The sequence below is a fragment of the Dysidea avara genome, chromosome 5 (assembly GCF_963678975.1).
Source record: "Dysidea avara chromosome 5, odDysAvar1.4, whole genome shotgun sequence".
Lineage (NCBI taxonomy): Eukaryota > Metazoa > Porifera > Demospongiae > Dictyoceratida > Dysideidae > Dysidea > Dysidea avara.
The window spans coordinates 41,502,478-41,522,824 of record NC_089276.1 but is presented as its reverse complement, the minus strand read 5'-3'; the positions used below and the strand labels follow the sequence as shown (position 1 = coordinate 41,522,824).

At 37.0% G+C, this 20,347-nt stretch overlaps 1 protein-coding gene and 1 long non-coding RNA gene across 2 annotated transcripts in view; one reads left to right on the top strand and one right to left on the bottom strand.

Moving 5' to 3' along the window:
- LOC136255528 (uncharacterized) overlaps window positions 1-5,954 on the top strand; it is a 133,786-nt gene extending 127,832 nt beyond the window's left edge. The window contains exon 13 of the mRNA XM_066048317.1: window positions 4,842-5,954. Coding sequence (XP_065904389.1) covers window positions 4,842-5,810 — 969 coding nt within the window. The 3' untranslated portion in view covers window positions 5,811-5,954. The remainder of the gene's footprint in view (window positions 1-4,841) is intronic.
- LOC136255532 (uncharacterized) lies at window positions 4,719-18,416 on the bottom strand. Its single transcript, XR_010700944.1, has 3 exons — window positions 18,030-18,416; window positions 4,921-5,021; window positions 4,719-4,865 (listed from the first exon to the last, which is right to left on the bottom strand). It is a non-coding gene; the product is annotated as an uncharacterized lncRNA (long non-coding RNA).
- Window positions 18,417-20,347: the final 1,931 nt, after the last annotated feature.

Genomic DNA, 20,347 nt, shown 5'->3' with positions numbered 1-20,347 from the left:
ATGTTGTTACCATGACAACTTAGTACCTTCCTGTTTACAACAATCATATTATTAACCTCACTAACATTATTGTCACATGTTGTTACCATGACAACTTAGTACCTTCATGTTTACAACAATCATATTATCAACTTCACTAATATCAGTGGCGTAACTAAACCCGGGACTAGACCTGGATGTTAGCAAATTATTAGATTGGAAACAGACATTTTGTATACTGTAACACCAAGATAGGCTTGGCCAACCGTCACGGACTGTGGGTGATGTATCAAAAATTCGAACAAAACAGCCAAGAAGACTTACTGGTCTTAGGTCTATATTTTAAAGTATCTCTTAGTGAGCAATAGCGGACCATTGGTCAATTTGATCGAGGTACGAACTACTATGCCCCTTAAATTAAATTTCACGTCCATAAATTAGGCTGTGGTGTTTAGACCATGTAAACAATGTTGAGCACATGTCCTAACAAATGGTAACAGTCATGCTAAATGGCCAGCTTCTTCAGTGCTATTCTCTTCAACACTTCCACTCACTCCACTTAGCGAACATGTGATGCAACAGTTAACAAAAGGATCATCCATGCTTGAGATAACAAGTAACGACAATATTAGTTACTCACACTAATTATTGTTCTATTTTTATACTAGCTTAGTGATAGTGTATTTAAACAAAGGTGGTTGACCTACTGCAATTGAGGTTTGAGATAACAGTGATAAACTACACTACAAGGTGATGAATTTTTGAGAGATTTGGTCTGCTATATATTAAAGTAGAGGGGATTACTCGGAAATAGAGATAAGGAGTTAAACTGGAATCTGGAGTGGTAATTCACTAAATTCAGTGGATGAAATTAGTGTGACCAGGAGTGTCTAACGTAAATAGCTATAACACATTATAATATACTGCCAGTGATGTATAGCTCTACTTGATCATGGATGAATATGTTGGAATACAGTTGAGACACGTGAGAGCGAGATAAGGCTCAATCTGCGGTGGTTAGATTATACTCACACAGATAGTAATTTGTAATAAAACAGCTACTTGGATATGATATAAGCTACACCATATGTTGGCTAGCCCATCATTGGGTCATTAGCCTTTTTGTACAATCATGACATTAAGTGTTCTGTGGGGGTTTGTCACTCCCATCAACCTCCGGTTAGCTACACCACTGATTGGACTAGGCCATGGTGTCAGTCTGGTTCTAGTTACACCACTGGCTGACTAATATTATTATCACATGTTGTTACCATGACAACTTAGTACGTTCCTGTTTGCAATGATCATACTACTACATGAATAAAAAAATGGAAATTTAAAATGAGAATAGGGATCGCTGAAAAAAGCCACCAAACAAGAAGGGATCCATGGATGGTAATGTAAACCACAATTCCCTATTTTGACTCTCTGTCATAAATATTTAGTTACATGCTCTACCCAAGTCATTTTAAAATGAGTCAAAATAGGGACTTGTGGTTTACATTACCACCCCAGTGATCCCTTCTTGTTTTTGTGGCTTTTTTCAGCGATCCCTATTCCCATTTTAAAATTTCCTATTTTTTATTCATCTAGTTTGTGTACTTTTTATTAATCCAGTAATGGATTGTTTTATTGATAATGATAATTGTTGTAGATACGTAGAGCAATTTACAAATAGTTCTAATTTTAATTAACACTAATACTGACTTCAGGCTTTATGTGGAAAGGAAATATGGTTTATAGAAACTAAATTCATAACAATGAATAATCTCTGGTATCAGCTCTATCACTTTGTTATGTCTCTGAGAGAGCACTTGTATGGTCGCTCGTAGCAAATTGCCATCACACGCTCACAGAAATAAGTTAACTATACTCACCACGCAGAGATGCTATGTGCGATCTTTTAAGTCTAAGAAGTGCTGTTGAGTACTTGATTAACGCTGCAACAAAACCCAAAGGAGCTCACACAACAGAATCCTGTAATTTTATTGTTATATGGCTTCTTTAGTATACGGAGCTGCTGCCAATAGTGTAATGGCGAAGAGAATTTAGAAAATTTTCGAGGTGTAGGGTGGTTGGTGATCTGTGGAATATGGGCTTATTAATAGGTCATGGACACGAGGAAGGACTCAGTAAACATGACTATATAGTTTTTAGGACAAAAAATGGATAACTTTTCCTGTACATGAGTGAAACTAAATAATATTATGAATAATTATACAACCAAGTACTAAGAATAATACGAAATGCGGTTAAAATTACATCATTAATAAATAAATAAATAATGTTTGAGAAAACTACGAGGCCTAGAGACATGAACTAAGCGGGGATAGATTCCCCTGTGAATGAAGGCACAACCGTATAATAAGTACGCCTGTTTGTGCTGATGACTTTACCGTACGTGTAATTCTATATAACGCCTGGCACCACATCTTTGTTTAATTACAGATTGTTCGAAGGAGAAGATTAGTAAACATCTGTGGCACTTTACTGGTAAACAACAACATTACAAGTATGTTTAAATGTTTGTAACTGTATTTTGTGTGCAGGATATGATCCAGGTGTCATGAAGTGAACAACCAGCTGATGACCAGTTGGGATACCAGCTGATGACCAGTTGGGATACCAGCTGATGACCAGTTGGGATACCAGCTGATGCACTCATAAACAACCAGCTGGAACAGCAAGGTAATGAGTAATGTAATACTTGTACCGGTGGTAGTTGTATTATACATCTTCATCCTTCATCTGGCTTGCTAGCGGCTGGAATTATTTTCCACTGGCTTAACTACTACTCTACTGTGAGTATGTATAATAGCTAAACTAGAAGCCGATGCAGTGCTGCATATACAACAATGTGTAACTATCTCCTGTATGTTGTGCATGGCTGTATGCATAATATTATAGACTGTGATCACTGCCAATGCCACACCGCTGATATACTGGCACATCACCTGTGGCCTCTAGTTACAACAGAGTCTGTTTCGCCATATTGGCTTGATTGTGATCAATTGTTAATTATGCCTTCACCATGTCCCTTGTTCTGCATAGCCTCACTTCACTGTTGAGTCATCTTGAGAGACACATCACACCTACAATATATAGCTACTTTCAATATAGCTTGGTTTTTGTGTAGGTTGTGTTTTAGTATTGTGGTTTTCTGATGCCAGTTAAACTCTCTTGCCTGTGTACGTATCATTTCCACCAGTACACGCACACTGCTCTGAGTGTTTCCTATGGCACTGTTTATACTCGCCCAATGGGTAGGCTGCAACGTTGGTGTATGTACTTGGTTGTATGTGACGCGGTCTTAGTAATAATAACAATAATATGAACAAAATGGCAAATTTCAGTTTTGTCCCAAATACACATACTGTTTCCTTTTCACCTGATACTTACTAGTGGACCACTACTCATTGTAAATAACTACCAGAGAGTTGTTTTGAGTTGGAGGATGCTTTCTAAGGTGGTTTTTAGGCGTGTGTTCTATTAGAGTTTTTGCAAACAACATGGGTGATCCCTATTATGTACCCACTATTGTGGTCCATGATTAACATTACTAATATTACAGGTTTTTGCAATTGAATTCGTCGCCTTTGCGATTGAATTCGTCGCGTTTGCAATTGAATTCGTCGGTATTGCAATTGAATTCGTCCCGTTTGCAATTGAATTCGTCGGTTTTGCAATTGAATTCGTCGGTTTTGCAGTTGAATTAGTCGGTTTTGCAATAGAATTCGTCGCGTTTGCATTACAATTCGTCATAAACAAAACGGCTCCAAGAAACCAACCCGTTCATTAAGAGATGAACTATTTATGCCTTGGAGAGTTACACTTGAGACACTAGAAGGTAATTGAAGCTGGTAGTACGCGAAGTTGATAGTTGTCTGACAAGTTAATTAACTTGCTCGCGAGTGACCACACCCATCACGAATGGAGTAGTAGAGTTTGGAATGTTGCTGGATAGGCTGTAGAGGAAGAATTATTGCCTTATAAAGACTTGTTTACTACTGTTGTACTTGAACAAGTTCTTGTAGCAGCTGCTACATCATGTTTTCGTGTTTGCTCCAGCTGCCATTCTTGTTACGGACGAATTTAACGAATTCAATTGCAAAAGCGACGAATTCAATTGCAAACGGGACGAATTCAATTGCAAAACCGACGAATTCAATTGCAAACGGGACGAATTCAATTGCAACAGCGACGAACTCAATTGCAAACGGGACGAATTCAATTGCAAAGTCGCCGAATTCAATTGCAAAAACCTGTATTATTATCGCAGTATTACATACACTAATTAATACATGTTGTTACAAGAAAGAAGTTAACTTTTTGTTGTTGTTATGTTGTTATGTTGTTATTTCTTCCATTACAAGTTTGGGAAAGAACTGTAATGGGCACTGTACTTATATGGCTTCCCCACAGAAAATGTATAGTGAAACTTTATAAATATTATGTCAGACATTTGAATAAAAAGATTTTGAAACATTTTTAGTGGGTCAAGCAGTACTACAAATGAGCCAAATTTCAAGATCATGTGCAATTACATCATCCATGAGTTATTAAATGTTTTTGAGGATCCAGCTGTAAGTGTAATTCTCTTACTGTGGGAGAAGTTGTACACATCTTTTATGGACCAAAATATTTTTATCTAATCACTTTGATGTGTTACTTGTTTACCCTCATGGGGTAGACCTTTGATAGGTACATTATTAGGTTAGTGGTTTAACTCAGTACAAGAATTTAATTTAGCAAAATACTCTCACAGTATTACATTACTATACAAATTGACATGTCGTTACCATGACAACTAATAGTGACTCACATCATAACAACAATTATATGGTAATAATCCATTTCTACAGGATTCTCTAGAGTTGGGACTTTCCCTATCAAGTGACAAATACAAGATCAAATGGACCAAATGTAGTGACTTACCAGTACCTATGTTTGGAGCATATGTCACAATTATTGATGATGTCCTCTATATTGGTGGAGGGAAGTGTCCACATGGTAATGACATGTTCTACATCTTCATGTATGAACTGAAAGAGAACAAGTGGACTAGACTACCAACTCGTCTACCACAATATTATGGTATTGTAGTTAACATTAACAACAAGTTATCAATAATAGGAGGGCTGGACTACACTACTAGTCACCCAACTAATAAAGTACTCACACTACAAGACCACCAGTGGACCTCACTATATGGTGACATGAACAGTACTAGGTACAGGCCAGCAGTACTACCACACCACCAGTATACTATAGTTGCTGGTGGTAAGAGTGGTGAGGATGAGGTAGTGGTGGATACCATTGAAGTGTTTGATGGTGACCAATGGACTATCAGTAAAACATGTCTACCCCAACCAATGTGGAACATTAGTGCTACAACATGTAACAACTCTCTCATCATAGCTGGGTTTAGTACTGCAGATGGTAATCGTATCAATGGAGTATACATTACTACAATAGATAATATAATAGACCACTCCACCACCAGTAGCTCTGTTGATGATAACAAATGGACTAAACTAGCTCCTACACCATATTGGAACACTACCATTGTCCCCCACACCACACCTCCTGTTATTGTAGGGGGAGAGGATAAACAACATAACACCACTGATGACATCATGGCTTATGATGACAGTACTAACAGTTGGAGGACAGTATCACATCTACCAATCAAATGTTGCAGGACCACTATATTATCACTACCTCACTCCATCATCATGGCTGGTGGGGTTACTGATGATAGGACAATAGAGACTCATGATGCTACCAGCCTCACCAGTGTGATGATTGGAGAATTAGTGGAGTGTGATTAAATATTTTATTGTGTTGTGTTAATTATCTGATTATTATTGTATTGTTAATTTTAAAATAATTATTTACTGTTATTATTACAATACTCATCTTTTAGATATTATTATTATTGTTGTAGTGTTAATTATTTTGATAATTGTTGTTAATTAATTGATTATTATGAAATATTAGTAATGTCAAACTATCATTACACAATGATAGATCACTAGTGTACAGACAGTAGTGGGGCATGTGTTGACTGTGACATGAACTGAATAATGTCAGTTTTAAGGAGCGTGATGGGGTTTGATACATAGTTCAGTTCTACTTACTGTAAATAAGGAAAATTTTGAACAGAAACTTTTTGTCTATTAAAATTTTGATGCAACACATTTTTGTCACTGTGAAAAGTTTTTGACCGATATTTGATGTTAATAATTGTATGCACAGATTATTCGTATTAATCGTATAGTTAAAATAATTCATTGTTTTAATTTTTGTCAATACAGCCAGCAACAAAATTTTTATTGATAGCAAATTTTTCCTGATTTACGATAGTTTGTTGTTTACAATTGTGTGATTTACTTATGATCAAAATGAAGCCATTACAGTGTAATCAAACTTATAGTAATGATGATGTGTGGTAGTCATAATTGTCACATCAACAGTATCAATGATCAACAATATGATCAACAGTGAGTAATGATCAACAATATCTCGGCCTGAGCCTATTATGTTCAAAATGTTGTCTATTATTCTTTCCAGAATTTCCTAAAATTTCTCCTATTCTTCTTTATTATTATTGTATCTAGCCTAGTGTTTTCAATAATAATTTATTATTAGTGTAATAAAAGCTGTAGCTATATTTAGCTACATGCTAAGTTAGGTATACAATAATGATATCAATGTGTTCAAAGACTTGAAGAAGATAGATACACTGGTATATGATGCACAAGTTTTAGATACAGCTGGAGTAGTTTTGCTGGTGTTCTCGCTGGCAGGTACTATACTTTATCAGGTACACATTATCTGTTGTTAAACACATAATATTTATGGTGTACTTGCTCTTCCAGATAGGGATGAGCTTGTCCAAAAAATAAGAATAAGAAAATCTGATGCTGGCTGTAGGTTGTTAAGATGAAACCATCTGACTGCTCTATTAGAGTATTTGAGTGTTCTATTAGAGTATATCGATTTTTTAGAGGTTTTTCAGCCCATGCTCGTATGATAATGCCAACTAAATGTAACTTAACTCTCTCTTCTAGCTAATCAAGAATAGACACACCCCTTACTTCCACCGATTATTCCTGTGAACATCCGATAATTCTAAAATTATGCTTAGAACCATCCTATTATTCCGGAATTATTCTCACGAAATTGGTGACCTATTATTCTGAAGATTATGCCAGCATAATAGGCGCAGGCCTAACAATATCATCATTTCTGCACACACAAGAAATACCATTCATATTTACAAACGTATGTCAGTGAAAGGTTGTACAGTAGACCCTTGATTAATCGACCTTTGTTTATCCATACCCTCATTTACCTGCTTTTGGAAAAGACTGTTCTATTAGAGTATTTCAATAGAGCACTGTATGTAAGTGCGTGGGCTTCAGTTGTCCAAAAAAAATCACTTATGTGAACACTTACCACTACCTGGGAACAAAGTGGTTCAGATAACTAAGGGTCCATTGTATACACATACAATTAAACACAAATTTTGTTAATAAACAATACCAATACTGTTTCCTTATGGTAAAGTCACTTCTACTAGTTATAATAAAAATGTCATCACACGACAATGTAAAGTTTGGTTAGAATATTCTATGAAGGATCATGAAATATCCCACAAAAAGTGGAACCTCTAAATGTGTCATCACATTTCAATGTAGCCATACTTGCTTAATTAATTTAATCCTTTTATTGGCGACCGATTTCTACGATGTTTGTTAACATTTTGCCACTAACCCCTTTCATGGAAGAGGAAGCTAAGCATCAGCTAAGCCAGCTTATCAAGAGTGGAATTCCAGACCCTTTGTTGACTAATTGTGTGGGGGCTGATAAATATACACATCCTGCTATAGCCTTGCAGTCCATGCAGTATAATTTGGGGCATAACAGTAGCCAAAAGCATTGAGCATAATAGGCACAAGTTTTGTGCATTGGGTGTCAGAGAAGCTGACGCTCTACATATTTTTCTTGATTCAGAATGGAATATTGCAAAACTCAGTTAAAATGTCAGATTTGCAGCTCCTTGTGAAGGAAAGAGAGGATAAAGATCAATATACTCTAATAGAACAGTCAACGCATGTTGAATTATCCCAATAGAACATTCACAGATGTATTAAATACTCTAATAGAGCAATCACCACATGTTGACATATCCGAATAGAACATTCACAGATGCATTAAATACTCTAATAGAGCAGTCACCGCATGTTGAATTATCCAAATAGAACATTCACAGATGTACTCTAATAGAGCAATCACCACATGTTGAATTATCCGAATAGAACATTCACAGATGCATTAAATACTCTAATAGAGCAGTCACCCCATGTACAATAGAACATTCACAGATGCATTAAATACTCTAATAGAGCAGTCACCGCATGTTGAATTATTCCAATAGAACATTCATAGATGCATCAAATACTCTAATAGAACAGTCACCACATGTTGAATTATCCGAATAGAACATTCACAGATGTATTAAATACTCTAATAGAGCAGTCACCCCATGTACAATAGAACATTCACAGATGCATCAAATACTCTAATAGAGCAGTCACCGCATGTTGAATTATTCCAATAGAACATTCATAGATGCATTAAATACTCTAATAGAGCAGTCACCCCATGTTGAATTATCCGAATAGAACATTCACAGATGCATTAAATACTCTAATAGAGCAGTCACCCCATGTACAATAGAACATTCACAGATGTATGAAATACTCTAATAGAACAGTCACCACATGTTGACATATCCCAATAGAACATTCACAGATGTATTAAATACTCTAATAGAGCAGTCACCACATGTTGAATTATTCCAATAGAACATTTACAGATGTATTAAATACTCTAATAGAGCAGTAAAGATACAATTTTATGAGAAAACATTTGTGGCACAACTGAGCATAATAGGCTCAGGCCTAAGCCATACTTTTGCAAGCCTAAACAGTTATATATAAAACAGTTACAGCAAATAAATACCACATACTGTTGTATTCAGTAGTTTTCTTTATTTCACCTGTTCATGGCCTTCATTAATATTTGATTGTGGGGTTCAGTTTGTAACTGATACCGATACTTGTAAAATTAGCTCATATCTGCTGTTACCGATAATTCAACTGATTATCAGTGCAACACTAGTACCAACTAGAACATTGTATACATGTTAGTGTTTGGTATAAACTTTTAAGATATTAAAATACAGATGTCAGTTTACAACCAAATTACTGAGTTAATATTCATTCATTTATACAATAAGGCCTTACAGCACAAGTGTTGAAGGTCTGTAGGACATCTGGTCCTACAACCATTTAAACTTGTTATGTTTGAAAAGGTGGAGAAAGGAGAAAAAATCGATGACTGGACCTGGGCAGGCTTGAACTTGTAGCCATCCGACTAATGCTCAATTACCAGAGTTAGCTCAGAGAAGATATTCTGTCTTCAACACATATTTACTGCTTTGTGATATTGCAACAATTATATGTATCATTGTATTACATATCTATCAAGATATTGTTGGAGCATAATGTAATATTGTTTAACTATACTATATTGACCATTTGAGTTTTTAGTGAAGAGACAAACTATAAGTTATGTAGCTACAAAGAACAACAAATCTACAACAGTAATTATTAAACCACTACTGAACTCACACATCTGACTTATAGCAAAATCATGTGTCTGTGTCTGTGTGTCAATATGACCGAACTAATTTTGAGCTAATCCTTCATTCAATGAATAAAGGATGGTTACTGTATTATAGCTCAACATTCTGTGTCCATTGTATTCACATACTTTAAGGGGATATGGTAGTCAACAAAACCAGTTGAAACAGTTTAGTAGGAGCTAGTCTATGTGATGTAACCAGGAGTGGAGGAGACACCTTTACTTAGGGGGGGAGGGGCTGGGGGTGTAGCCATGGACGCTGTAAATCAAAGACAAAAAGGTCACTACTTGCTGACAATAGCTACTTTCCACCAACTGTATCTCCGTATAAGAACTACATACATAGCTTGCTACTGAATACTATGACTGCTCTATTAGAGTATCTTGATCTTGACTGACTGCTCTATTATACACAGTGTATAGCTCAGCATTCTTACAGGAAGTGTTTAAATGTAGTACCAGACTAGCCCACTTTTTACTGATAGCAATGAAATAGAAGTGAAATTTGTGATTAATTTCACTGCTGGTATTGGGACTTTTGTATGGGTAGTGAAACAGGTATCGTATTATGAACGTTTATCGAACGTAAGGTATTTTGTATAATCATACAATCTATCTTCGATCCCACACCCTTACAAGTAGATCAAATAATGTGTTAACATCAAAGCTGTAGCAAGGCCTAATAAGTGGTCAGGCTTCACGTAACATGCCAAACTAGGGAACTGTGAACATATACCCACAAGAACTTTTTGAAAATTTACCCTCTGAGATTGAATTTGAAAGCAGCTCTGACTGGAATTATATCAATGTGAATTGTAAGATTGGTAACTGAAATATAGCTGACTACTCTATTGGGAGTTATTGTGTTGACTGTTCTATTAGAGTATCTCAAATTTTACCATACAAGTGGTCTGGAGTCTTAATGGACATCTTAGGGATAACTGTGTGTGGCCGTACAGTAGAGCTGGGTGATATATCGGTATTGTTAGTAATCTGTGATATTTAAGTCATACCAGTTTTGATACTGCCTATTTTTTTAAATACCGCCATACCATCTGGGCATAATGGCCTCCCTGTGGGCTTGTTTCATCCCATATTTAGAAGGCAACCAGACATGTGACAATGTTTGTAGGCAGGTGCTGATGTAGTTAGCTAAGTAAACTAGTCTGTTTGTGGTAATTTGTACCTGAGGTTTGCTGACCTAGCTACCATGGGTATAATTTGGTGCTTTTGTTGAGGTAAATGGCAGTCACTTTAATACAGGAGGGGTGTACCTATGGCTTTTACATTAATACCGTGATATTTAGTAATACCGTGATATTTAGCAATACCGTGATATTTAGCAATACCGTGATATTTAGCAATACCGTGATATTTAGCAATACCGTGATATTTAGTAATACCGTGATATTTAGCAATACCGTGATATTTAGCAATACCGTGATATTTAGCAATACCGTGATATTTAGCAATACCGTGATATTTAGCAATACCGTGATATTTAGTAATACCGTGATATTTAGCAATACCATGATATTTAGCAATACCGTGATATTTAGTAATACCGTGATATTTAGTAATACCGTGATATTTAGTAATACCGTGATAATTAGTAATACCGTGATATTTAGTAATACTGTGATATTTAGTAATACAGTGATATTTAGTAATACCGTGATATTTAGTAATACCGTGATATTTAGTAATACCATGATATTTAGTAATACTGTGATACTTTTTATGGAAGGTATACCGTTTACTATTCTTCAATACCGCCCAGCACTACCGTACAACTCCATGGTGTTGAATAAAGATCTGTGCTATAAAGCTGGCAGAGCCACCCAGGCAGCCCAGGCAAGAGCCTAACCAATCCTGCGCAACTGACTAGGTTGGGGACATATTTTGTCCACCCAAATGAATCTTTCCTGACCAATATTATGTTGCTTTCCAAGCCCTGTAATAAATTGATACCTGATTGGCTGATAATTTATCCTTGAACATTTTCTTTGATTTTGTAAACAGCCTCTTGCCTTCCCTTTCACCCCCATACACTATTCCTATTGGAGCACACCTGATACTGTCAACCTCAAGCTAAAAATCATCTAAAATGTGTGGGAGACTTAGCTGTAGGCTACTTGTAACAAGAGTATATACGAAGCTATGTGTACCAAATTTTCACACAGTTTATACGAATTCCCTACCTTCCAGAGTATCCACTGTACAAACAAGAGTGTATGATATAAAAATGATAGAGGTGTACCGATATACTGATACATATTATATCGGTGGCCAATATAGAAATTTCAACTATATCGGTGAGAGCTGATATTGCTGCTAAAAACTGAAATGATACACTGATATACAACTTGAGCATGTTATCCAATGATCAAGCCACATTATAAACCCTATGACTTAGCTAATGAGGGTGGGAAACAGTACTTAGCTTCCTTGTCTAAAAGCAGTACACTACATAAAGCCATCTAAGTGCACATATAACAGTCACAAAGCTTACCAATCATACAACAAACACTCATAGTGGTGACCCTGGGGAAACAGGAATAAGATGAACCAAGAGCACAGCATAAAACAACCAGCCATCTCTACAAGCCATTAAAATGTGTAGTAATCCAGATTAACTGCTAGTCTGGTGCCGCCCGCCCTTTCGCATAAAGTAAGGTCTGGTGAAATACAGATACTAAATCATTTCTAGCGCCCAGATTCGGCGCTAGCCAATTAGTGCATGCCAATGACGTTCACACAGAAATCGCCTTGGCAACACAATGTTTTTGTTCGAATTGAAGTGCAATCATCTGACGTAACAAGCATTGCGTGCGCTGTCTAACTGAATTCCTTTTGAAATGATTAGGTATTTGTATTTCTCCAGACCCTTACTTTATGTGAAGGGGCGGGCGGTGCCAGACTAATTAACTGCAGGAGCATGTATTAAAATATTTGTGGGTGCCTTATAGTCTGAGCTGTCAATAGAGGCCACACCCCCATGGGTAACCAAGCATAGCCAATTATCTTAAGACTGTCTTCAGTAGTTAAAATAAAGTTGAACATGTCACATGTGGTTCCTCAAATATAAATAGCTACACTTAGTTATATCAGTATATCAGATTGGTTTCAAAATGATTAATCACATATCAGATTGGTATTGGATCAGTATATCTTTCTAATATGGGTACTCCTATAAAAAAGGAGTCAACTAATGAGCTACAACACATTAAATACTTTTAAGCCGACATTTCTCTAAGCAATAAGACCAGTTTTCCCAGACTAGGTCACATATTACAGTAATGTACAATGTGTTGTGGAAAGATCATGACCACTACAGGTGGAACATTTTGTTCATCTTGTACCCTACAAATTAGTGTTTGTTGTTTACAGCTAAGTTACTTGACATAATGTATTTTGCAGACTTGTAGACTGGACACACACACACATTGAGCTGGAAACAGCTTTAAAACAATAATTGTAATGCTGGAAACACCATGCATTATCGAGCTACAGCTGCAGATACTCTTCTTCCTTACAAGTCACTAAGGTCACAGGTGTACTAATTTTTATTACAATACTTATGAAGAACCTGTACTGGTGTGTGATAGAAACTATTGTTGTAGCATATGTTGACCCAGTACTTAGCACTAGTATTTAGGCTTCAGTGGAAAGCCACAAAGTATTCTTGGTTGCAAAGCCACATAGGTAGGTGGAGCTAGACTACATGGCTGTACAACCAAGATTTATGGCTCACCACTGAAGCCTAAATACTAATGAGCAACAAAGGAAATAATCTACATGACAACAATAGCTGCTATCACAGAGAGTATAGGTGCTTCATAAATATTCTAATAAATTAGTGCACCCGTGACCTTAGTAGCTTGTTAGGAAGAGTGTCAGCAGATGTAGCTTGATAATGGTATTTCCAGCATTACAAGAGAAAGATAATATCTGAATTATTGTTAATTCTTCATGATTGTCTATCACTTCCTTAGCTGTGACTTACGCTTACCGGGTAATGCCATGTTTAGTATCCCAACATTTTTGATAATCTAATGTTTATTGGAGTTTTTGCTGACCTTCCAAACCTACAAGCCAGTGAGTTACCAATTCCACCAGTTGTGAGGATGACTCCTTATCATCCAGACCTTGTTATTCAAAATATCAGCAATTGTTGGCAGAATTGGATCACTTGAACATTTGAACCTCTCGAAGTTAGTGTTTTGGGCCACTACCATTTCTGTGTTAAGAGCTTGTTGAACCTGTTTTTCCTGTACGTCTCCATACAAACAAAAAGAAGGCCATTCCAACAATGAAGTGATGGCGGTAAACTATCTACCATATCGTAAAAGGTGGCGATAACTTATATGCTGTATGAACACGAAATAAAGATTTCTTACTCCTCATAAACTGACAAATATCTGATGATTTATGATTTGAGCTTTGTTTCAGTACATACTGAAGTGATCAAAATGTACACACATATATGCACATAGCACATGTATTTTCAAATAGTTTATTCCAACACATTTTATAGTAGGATGAGCAATACTGTCATTGTGGTATCACAATGAAGACTAAAGCCACTATTCACGATACTTACAAACAGTCAATAATAGCTGGTACTACATAGTGTATTACGTTATGTTATGGTGTTCACACCTCTCTGAAGGTGTAACCAGGTTATCACTTACAAGAATTCTTAGCCAAGTACCACATAACAAATGATATTTCAATGACAGTAATGTACAGGCATGGTATCACGATAGTTAATAACAAAATAGTTACTTTCAGAAATATCACGATATATTGCTAAAACAATAACATCACTCAACTCTATAATTTATAAAATTTCATACAAACAGCTGTTTTTGTTCAACAAGTCACATTTTACATACAGGATATAAAATAATCACCTGTATGGCTTGACAGTAAGGTTGTACAGCACAAGCAATGAAGGTCTATAGGTCACCTGATCCTATACAGCTTGTTTAAAGATTTAGTACATTTAACCCTTAAACCCGCAGCTGTTTCATAAAACGCAAGCACTGAAAACGCATAATCCAGTAAACTGGATCGCATGCATGCCTTGTAAAACTAAACTCTATAACACAAAAATTGTTAAAGCTATCTAAAAATGACATACACCATCTTACTCACCATTAAATTTTGGTTTAAATGGTTCCATACTGAAAATGATTCAGCACATCATAGTGGGTGAGTTCCTTGTTTGTATGTTGAAAGTTTATATATAGACAGATAGCTTACTCTTTGCCAATTAATAAAATCTGTTTTTCGAAGCGATCAGATAAGTTTACGCTTCATGAGATATGTTTGTTTGTAACCGCCTATGTAGATTGGCAAAAGTATTGTGCGTTTTCAATTCGTTTTATCAAATCCAGTTTTCTGGATTATGAGGGTTTAAGGGTTAACAGAACATTATAGCTGTTGTCTTTCAACTAAAACAAATTAAGACACTAAAGAAGTGGTCAAGTCACTGTATGTATATGCTAAAGCATAGCCGCGAGTGCTACATGAAAAATAAAGTACTTGGCGCTTGGCCTCGATGCTAATAAAGTACTCGGCGCTTGGCCTCGATGCTAATAAAGCACTCGGCTTCGCCTCGTGCTTTATTAGCATCTCGGCCGCGCGCCTCGTACTTTATTTTTCATATAGCACGAGCAAGGCTATGCTTTAAATGATTTATGGAACTTTCTAGTCGTGTAGCTTCACCATACACTAGGACTCGTAATTAACAAGCGTTGCACAAACTATTAGCAGCCTGAACGCACACAAACTAGTTTAACAAAGTAACTCACGCGTATTTCACCATAGTTTGGCATAGTAGACGTTCATCGCGTCTTTTGGCAGGTTTTGCTCGCAACCCACAATCGATTCCATTGTGAGTCACATGGTGAAGTATTTCCGTGATATCTCCAGGACTTGTCCGTTTACATTAAGAAACGTAACAGCAACGTTACCTTCTCCCACCCATCATCGAAGCATTTAGGTATGTCTATAAAAGCAATCCAGTGGTGGAACTCGTATTGCCTGGGGTGATTGATCACTCATCGCGGCGAGGCTATCAGCCTTCACCGGCTTGGGTGATTAGTCGTACTGACGCGAGCCCCGTAGGCTATTAGCCTACACTAAGGCACGTGGGCAACTGTGCTTTATTTCCCACAAAGAGTGCTTTATTGCACCGCAAAGAGTGCTTTATTGAACGAATAAAGCACTCTTTGCGGTGCAATAAAGCAGTTGGCCGGCTGAGAGTGTACTTTATGAAATTTAAAGTACACTTTTTTCCTTTGATCTCGCCCACGCAAAGTTCTATAAAGTATTATTATGAGATACTCAGCCATATAAAATAAATAATTATTATTAGAAATATTACATACAGAACTTTTCATACTTTTCCATGGACATAAAGAACATAACAATAGTCACACTGTATTTGTTATTTCACTTTTTGCTTGAATATTTCATGTTGTTTACAGGTGATGTCATGTATCAATTAAATATGGTGGTGAACTAAATTTGGCATATTGGCAATTCATCATTAAACCACTAAATTTAAATTTTGTCAATGTTATTATCATACCTTGTGTCCAAGCTGTTGATAGCAGTTGTTAAACAGGTTTCAACAAACCAAGGATAATACTTAAATACACCTTATTGGTAAATTAGCGTGGTTCCATGTATGCCAATGGGTGTGGCTCCACGTCAGCTTGCAGATAACAACAGACATGAATTCATGTGCAGCCATCGATAAACAGGTGAGACTCTACGTGTGTCTACAGACAGCAAATGATCCTGATGAGTGGGCTACAGCAGTACCCAGATATTCTTTAAAGCACGTCAGATCCTAATCTGGTTCAATCATGAAAGTGACCAGACACATATACAGTAACCGTAACATTTTAGTACAAAAGGATTGTACACTACAACATGCACACTTCATCCTTACACCACTCATGTACACCGCCAACTATTCTGTGAGAATATTTCACCACATTAAATTTTTGCCAACTACAATTTTATAGCAAATCACCAAATATTAGTTTCACCAATATTTGTTGTTATACAGTAAAGAACACTATTAGACTGTCTCCTGTACTCAACACATCTTTGGGTTAAACCACTAACCTAATAATGTACCTATCAAAGGTCTACCCCATGAGGGTAAACAAGTAACACAACAAAGTGATTAGATAAAAATATTTTGGTCCATAAAAGATGTGTACAACTTCTCCCACAGTAAGAGAATTAGACTTACAATAAATCCCCTCCTGTAGTGTGTATGTGTTGAGCTGGATCCTTAAAAATGTTTGGTGATGCAATTACACATGATCTTGAAATTTGGCTAATTTGTAGTACTGCTTGACCCACCAAAACTACTTCAAAACCTTTTGTTCAAATGTCTGACAATAATTTACAAGGTTTTCACCATACATTTCCCATGGGGAAGCCACAAAAGTGTCCATTACAATCCTTTCCCGAGCTTGTAATGGAGCCTAACTATACTACCATAGCCCACATGGAGGAAGATGAGGTAACACTTCAATAGTTACATAATTACCTACATACATCATACAGTTACTACTTATAGTCATTATTAGTCTCTCGTGGCCAGACCCTTTCCACACAGTCGCTTATTGATTGAAGATAATAAGTGGCATCCTACAATGGTCTGGAATAGTTTGTGAAGTAAAAATTTTCAACATGTTATTGGTGATGATTGGTTGACTGAGTAACACCTAAGATACAAAGGGACAAAAAATGCAACAGATCTTCCCTCGAATCTTTAGTCTGTTCTGATTAGCAAATCCATTCAAAATTTTTCGCCTACTTTTCCTGTAAGCTAAGATGAACCGAGCTTGTTTGACTATATTCAACCGTACTTGTTGAAGATTCAATGGTAGGTAGAAGGCAAAATCCACACGGGCCGGTAGTCGTCTTCCCCAGTGGTCTTCTTCAGCTCGTTCTTCCTTGTGTTCTTCAGTAATTACACTATTTTGGTGATTAAAAGATCGCGTGAGCCAATTAACACTCACCAACCACCGGTGAGAGCAGTATTTTTTTTTAAAACCACGAACTATTCCAGACCCTTGTAGCACCGCTTATAATCTCCAATCGATAAGTGGCTGCACGGAAAGGGTCTGGCCATGCGAGACTAAGTCACAACTACTGGTGACTACCTGTAGAGTAGACATTGATATGTATAATAACATGTTGTGTTGGCGGGTAACATTCTACTAAATTAGGAGGCGCCATAACCATACTATGACCTGACTGAATTAGATACCAGTAATGTTTAATACTTTACTAGTCCATACCTTCATCATCGACTTGTATCCACTTCTTCAACCACCACTCGGCCACAGGGAGTAACGGGACACACGTGATGATCAGCAGTACAGCAGCTGTCAGTGTATCTAGCTGATTTCGCGGGGATCGAGTCCTCTTTCGCACCTCTACAATTATTGCTGAACAAGTTACCAGGCATCAAGATGTTGTCAGGTTACTACCACAGTTAAAGTTGAACCCAGCTGTAGTTTGGGACCCTTCAAAGCATCCACAACAGATACTAAATTCTCTCTGTCACGCCTCAGGCGTGATTTTCACGATTTGAGGTGTAATCAGTTACACACTCTCAAGCACAAGGTATTGAATGTCATGCCTGAAAGTTCAACAACGCTCAATGAAATCCGTAAATTTTAGGATATTTGTGTATCTTGGCAGTTTGCGTCACGTGATACCAGGTGGTTAAACGAGTAGAATTTTGGATTAAGACATCAGTAGTTGTCAACAGTAATATGTGGGACAGAGCTAGAATATTTTGACTGTAACAAATATACAGCTGTTGTATTTTTGATATGCACTGGGCCATGTGACTTGATGTCATGGATATACACGAAATTTGGGGAATAATCAGCTGACCACTGAAAGAGTCCAGTGCTTACAAAGTATGAAAATTAATAATTATGTCAGTTGTACGAGTAGTTATATATTGATGGTGGATGGCAATAAACCTATCTAGAATAGTATGCCAGCATAATGCTAGCATATTGGGTGTATATTTCAAACTATGGAGCTTAATTCCTTGAAAATAGATTAATACTCTCTAATAGAGCAGTCAGTGGAAGCTGCAAACTGCAATAGAGTAGATATATTTGTCATGAAGGGTACTTGACATCTACCGTATAGCGGGTTATTTTCGAAACAGAAATTTTCGTACAAGAAGCAAAATCTGAATTTCGAAAGATTTTAATTTCGAAGAGTGCATATTTCGAAGTCCGGATGGATTTCAAATAAACAGAAATTCGTGTCACAAATTATGAAGATGCGTGAATGTTTGCCGAAAAACTGACTTACTAATGGAATAATCCCCATTCCTGTGCACTGGAGAGAAGACTGAGGGAGTCTCGGGTGGAGTGAACTCACTGGCACGATCACGCTCGATCATAGCTAGCTCATAGTATCCTAATCACTGTAGATTCTAGAGCAGACGGCATCAATTCCCATTCTGGATCACCTGTTTTCTGGTTATTGGTACAGTAATGATACAGTTTACCCATTAGGCCACTACAATGAGATAACTTGTTTCTCATCAACTTCTCATAGAGTAACATATGCGGGCGGGCGGGTTATCTCATTATTTCATTACTGCACAAACCATAGCTATAAATTGCAGATGTGTACAAAACCAATATAATAATCCTTTATTTTAGGTAATTGGCAGGTACACACCAAGCAATGGTGCACACTGAGGGTAAAACTCCAAGTTCACATAAGCTTCAACTTCAGTAACAAAGCTTTCATTTCCTTTACGAGAGCTCCACCAGTTTTGGGGTCATGTACCATACCACAGTACAGCAACAACAGCAGCAGCAGCACTGAGCAGTAGCAAACATCAGCAAACATGCAGCAGCGGGGTTAGCATGTGTAGGATGGTCAGTCTTATTAGGGGGGGAGGGGCTGTCTTATACACTAAAGCTACTATGACTCTTAGATATGCACATAGGGCATGCAGGTCACGGTACCAATGCTAGTGTATAGTCTACTGTACACTGTAGTCACAATGTTGATGCCTTGATGGTTTTTGATGCTCCAGAAAGCACTCTAATCAACACAGAAGTAAAAAAACACTAATAAACGGTGTCTGTATCTCAATGGGGTTGTAGTTTTCCATGGAAATAGTGCTTTTCTACGTGATAAGCCCACTACCACAATACTCAAAAAAGTTATGCTGCAATCTCGTGCACTAATGAGTGCGCATGGGCAAAAGAAAACTTTGGTGCGGGCGGTTGATGAGAAACAAGTTATCTCATTGTAGTGGCCTTATCATCAGCAATACTGAGCTAAAACTCGAGGAATACACGAACGAATCGCCGAAATTTGGACGCCGGTTGCTTTCACTTGTGGGAATTTATTTTTGAAAAACAACCGGACGTGGGAATTTATTTTCGAAGAGAAGGGCCTCTTCGAAATATCCGAAAATAAAAACCTTTCGAAAATTACCAGCTATACGGTATGTATCTATGTATTATCTGGATTTTGGGTTCAATGGATTGAGATTGTAATGTAAAAATACTTTGAAAACCATCGCAGACATTTTTATCATTGTAATACTAGTGATGTAAGTGCCATGATA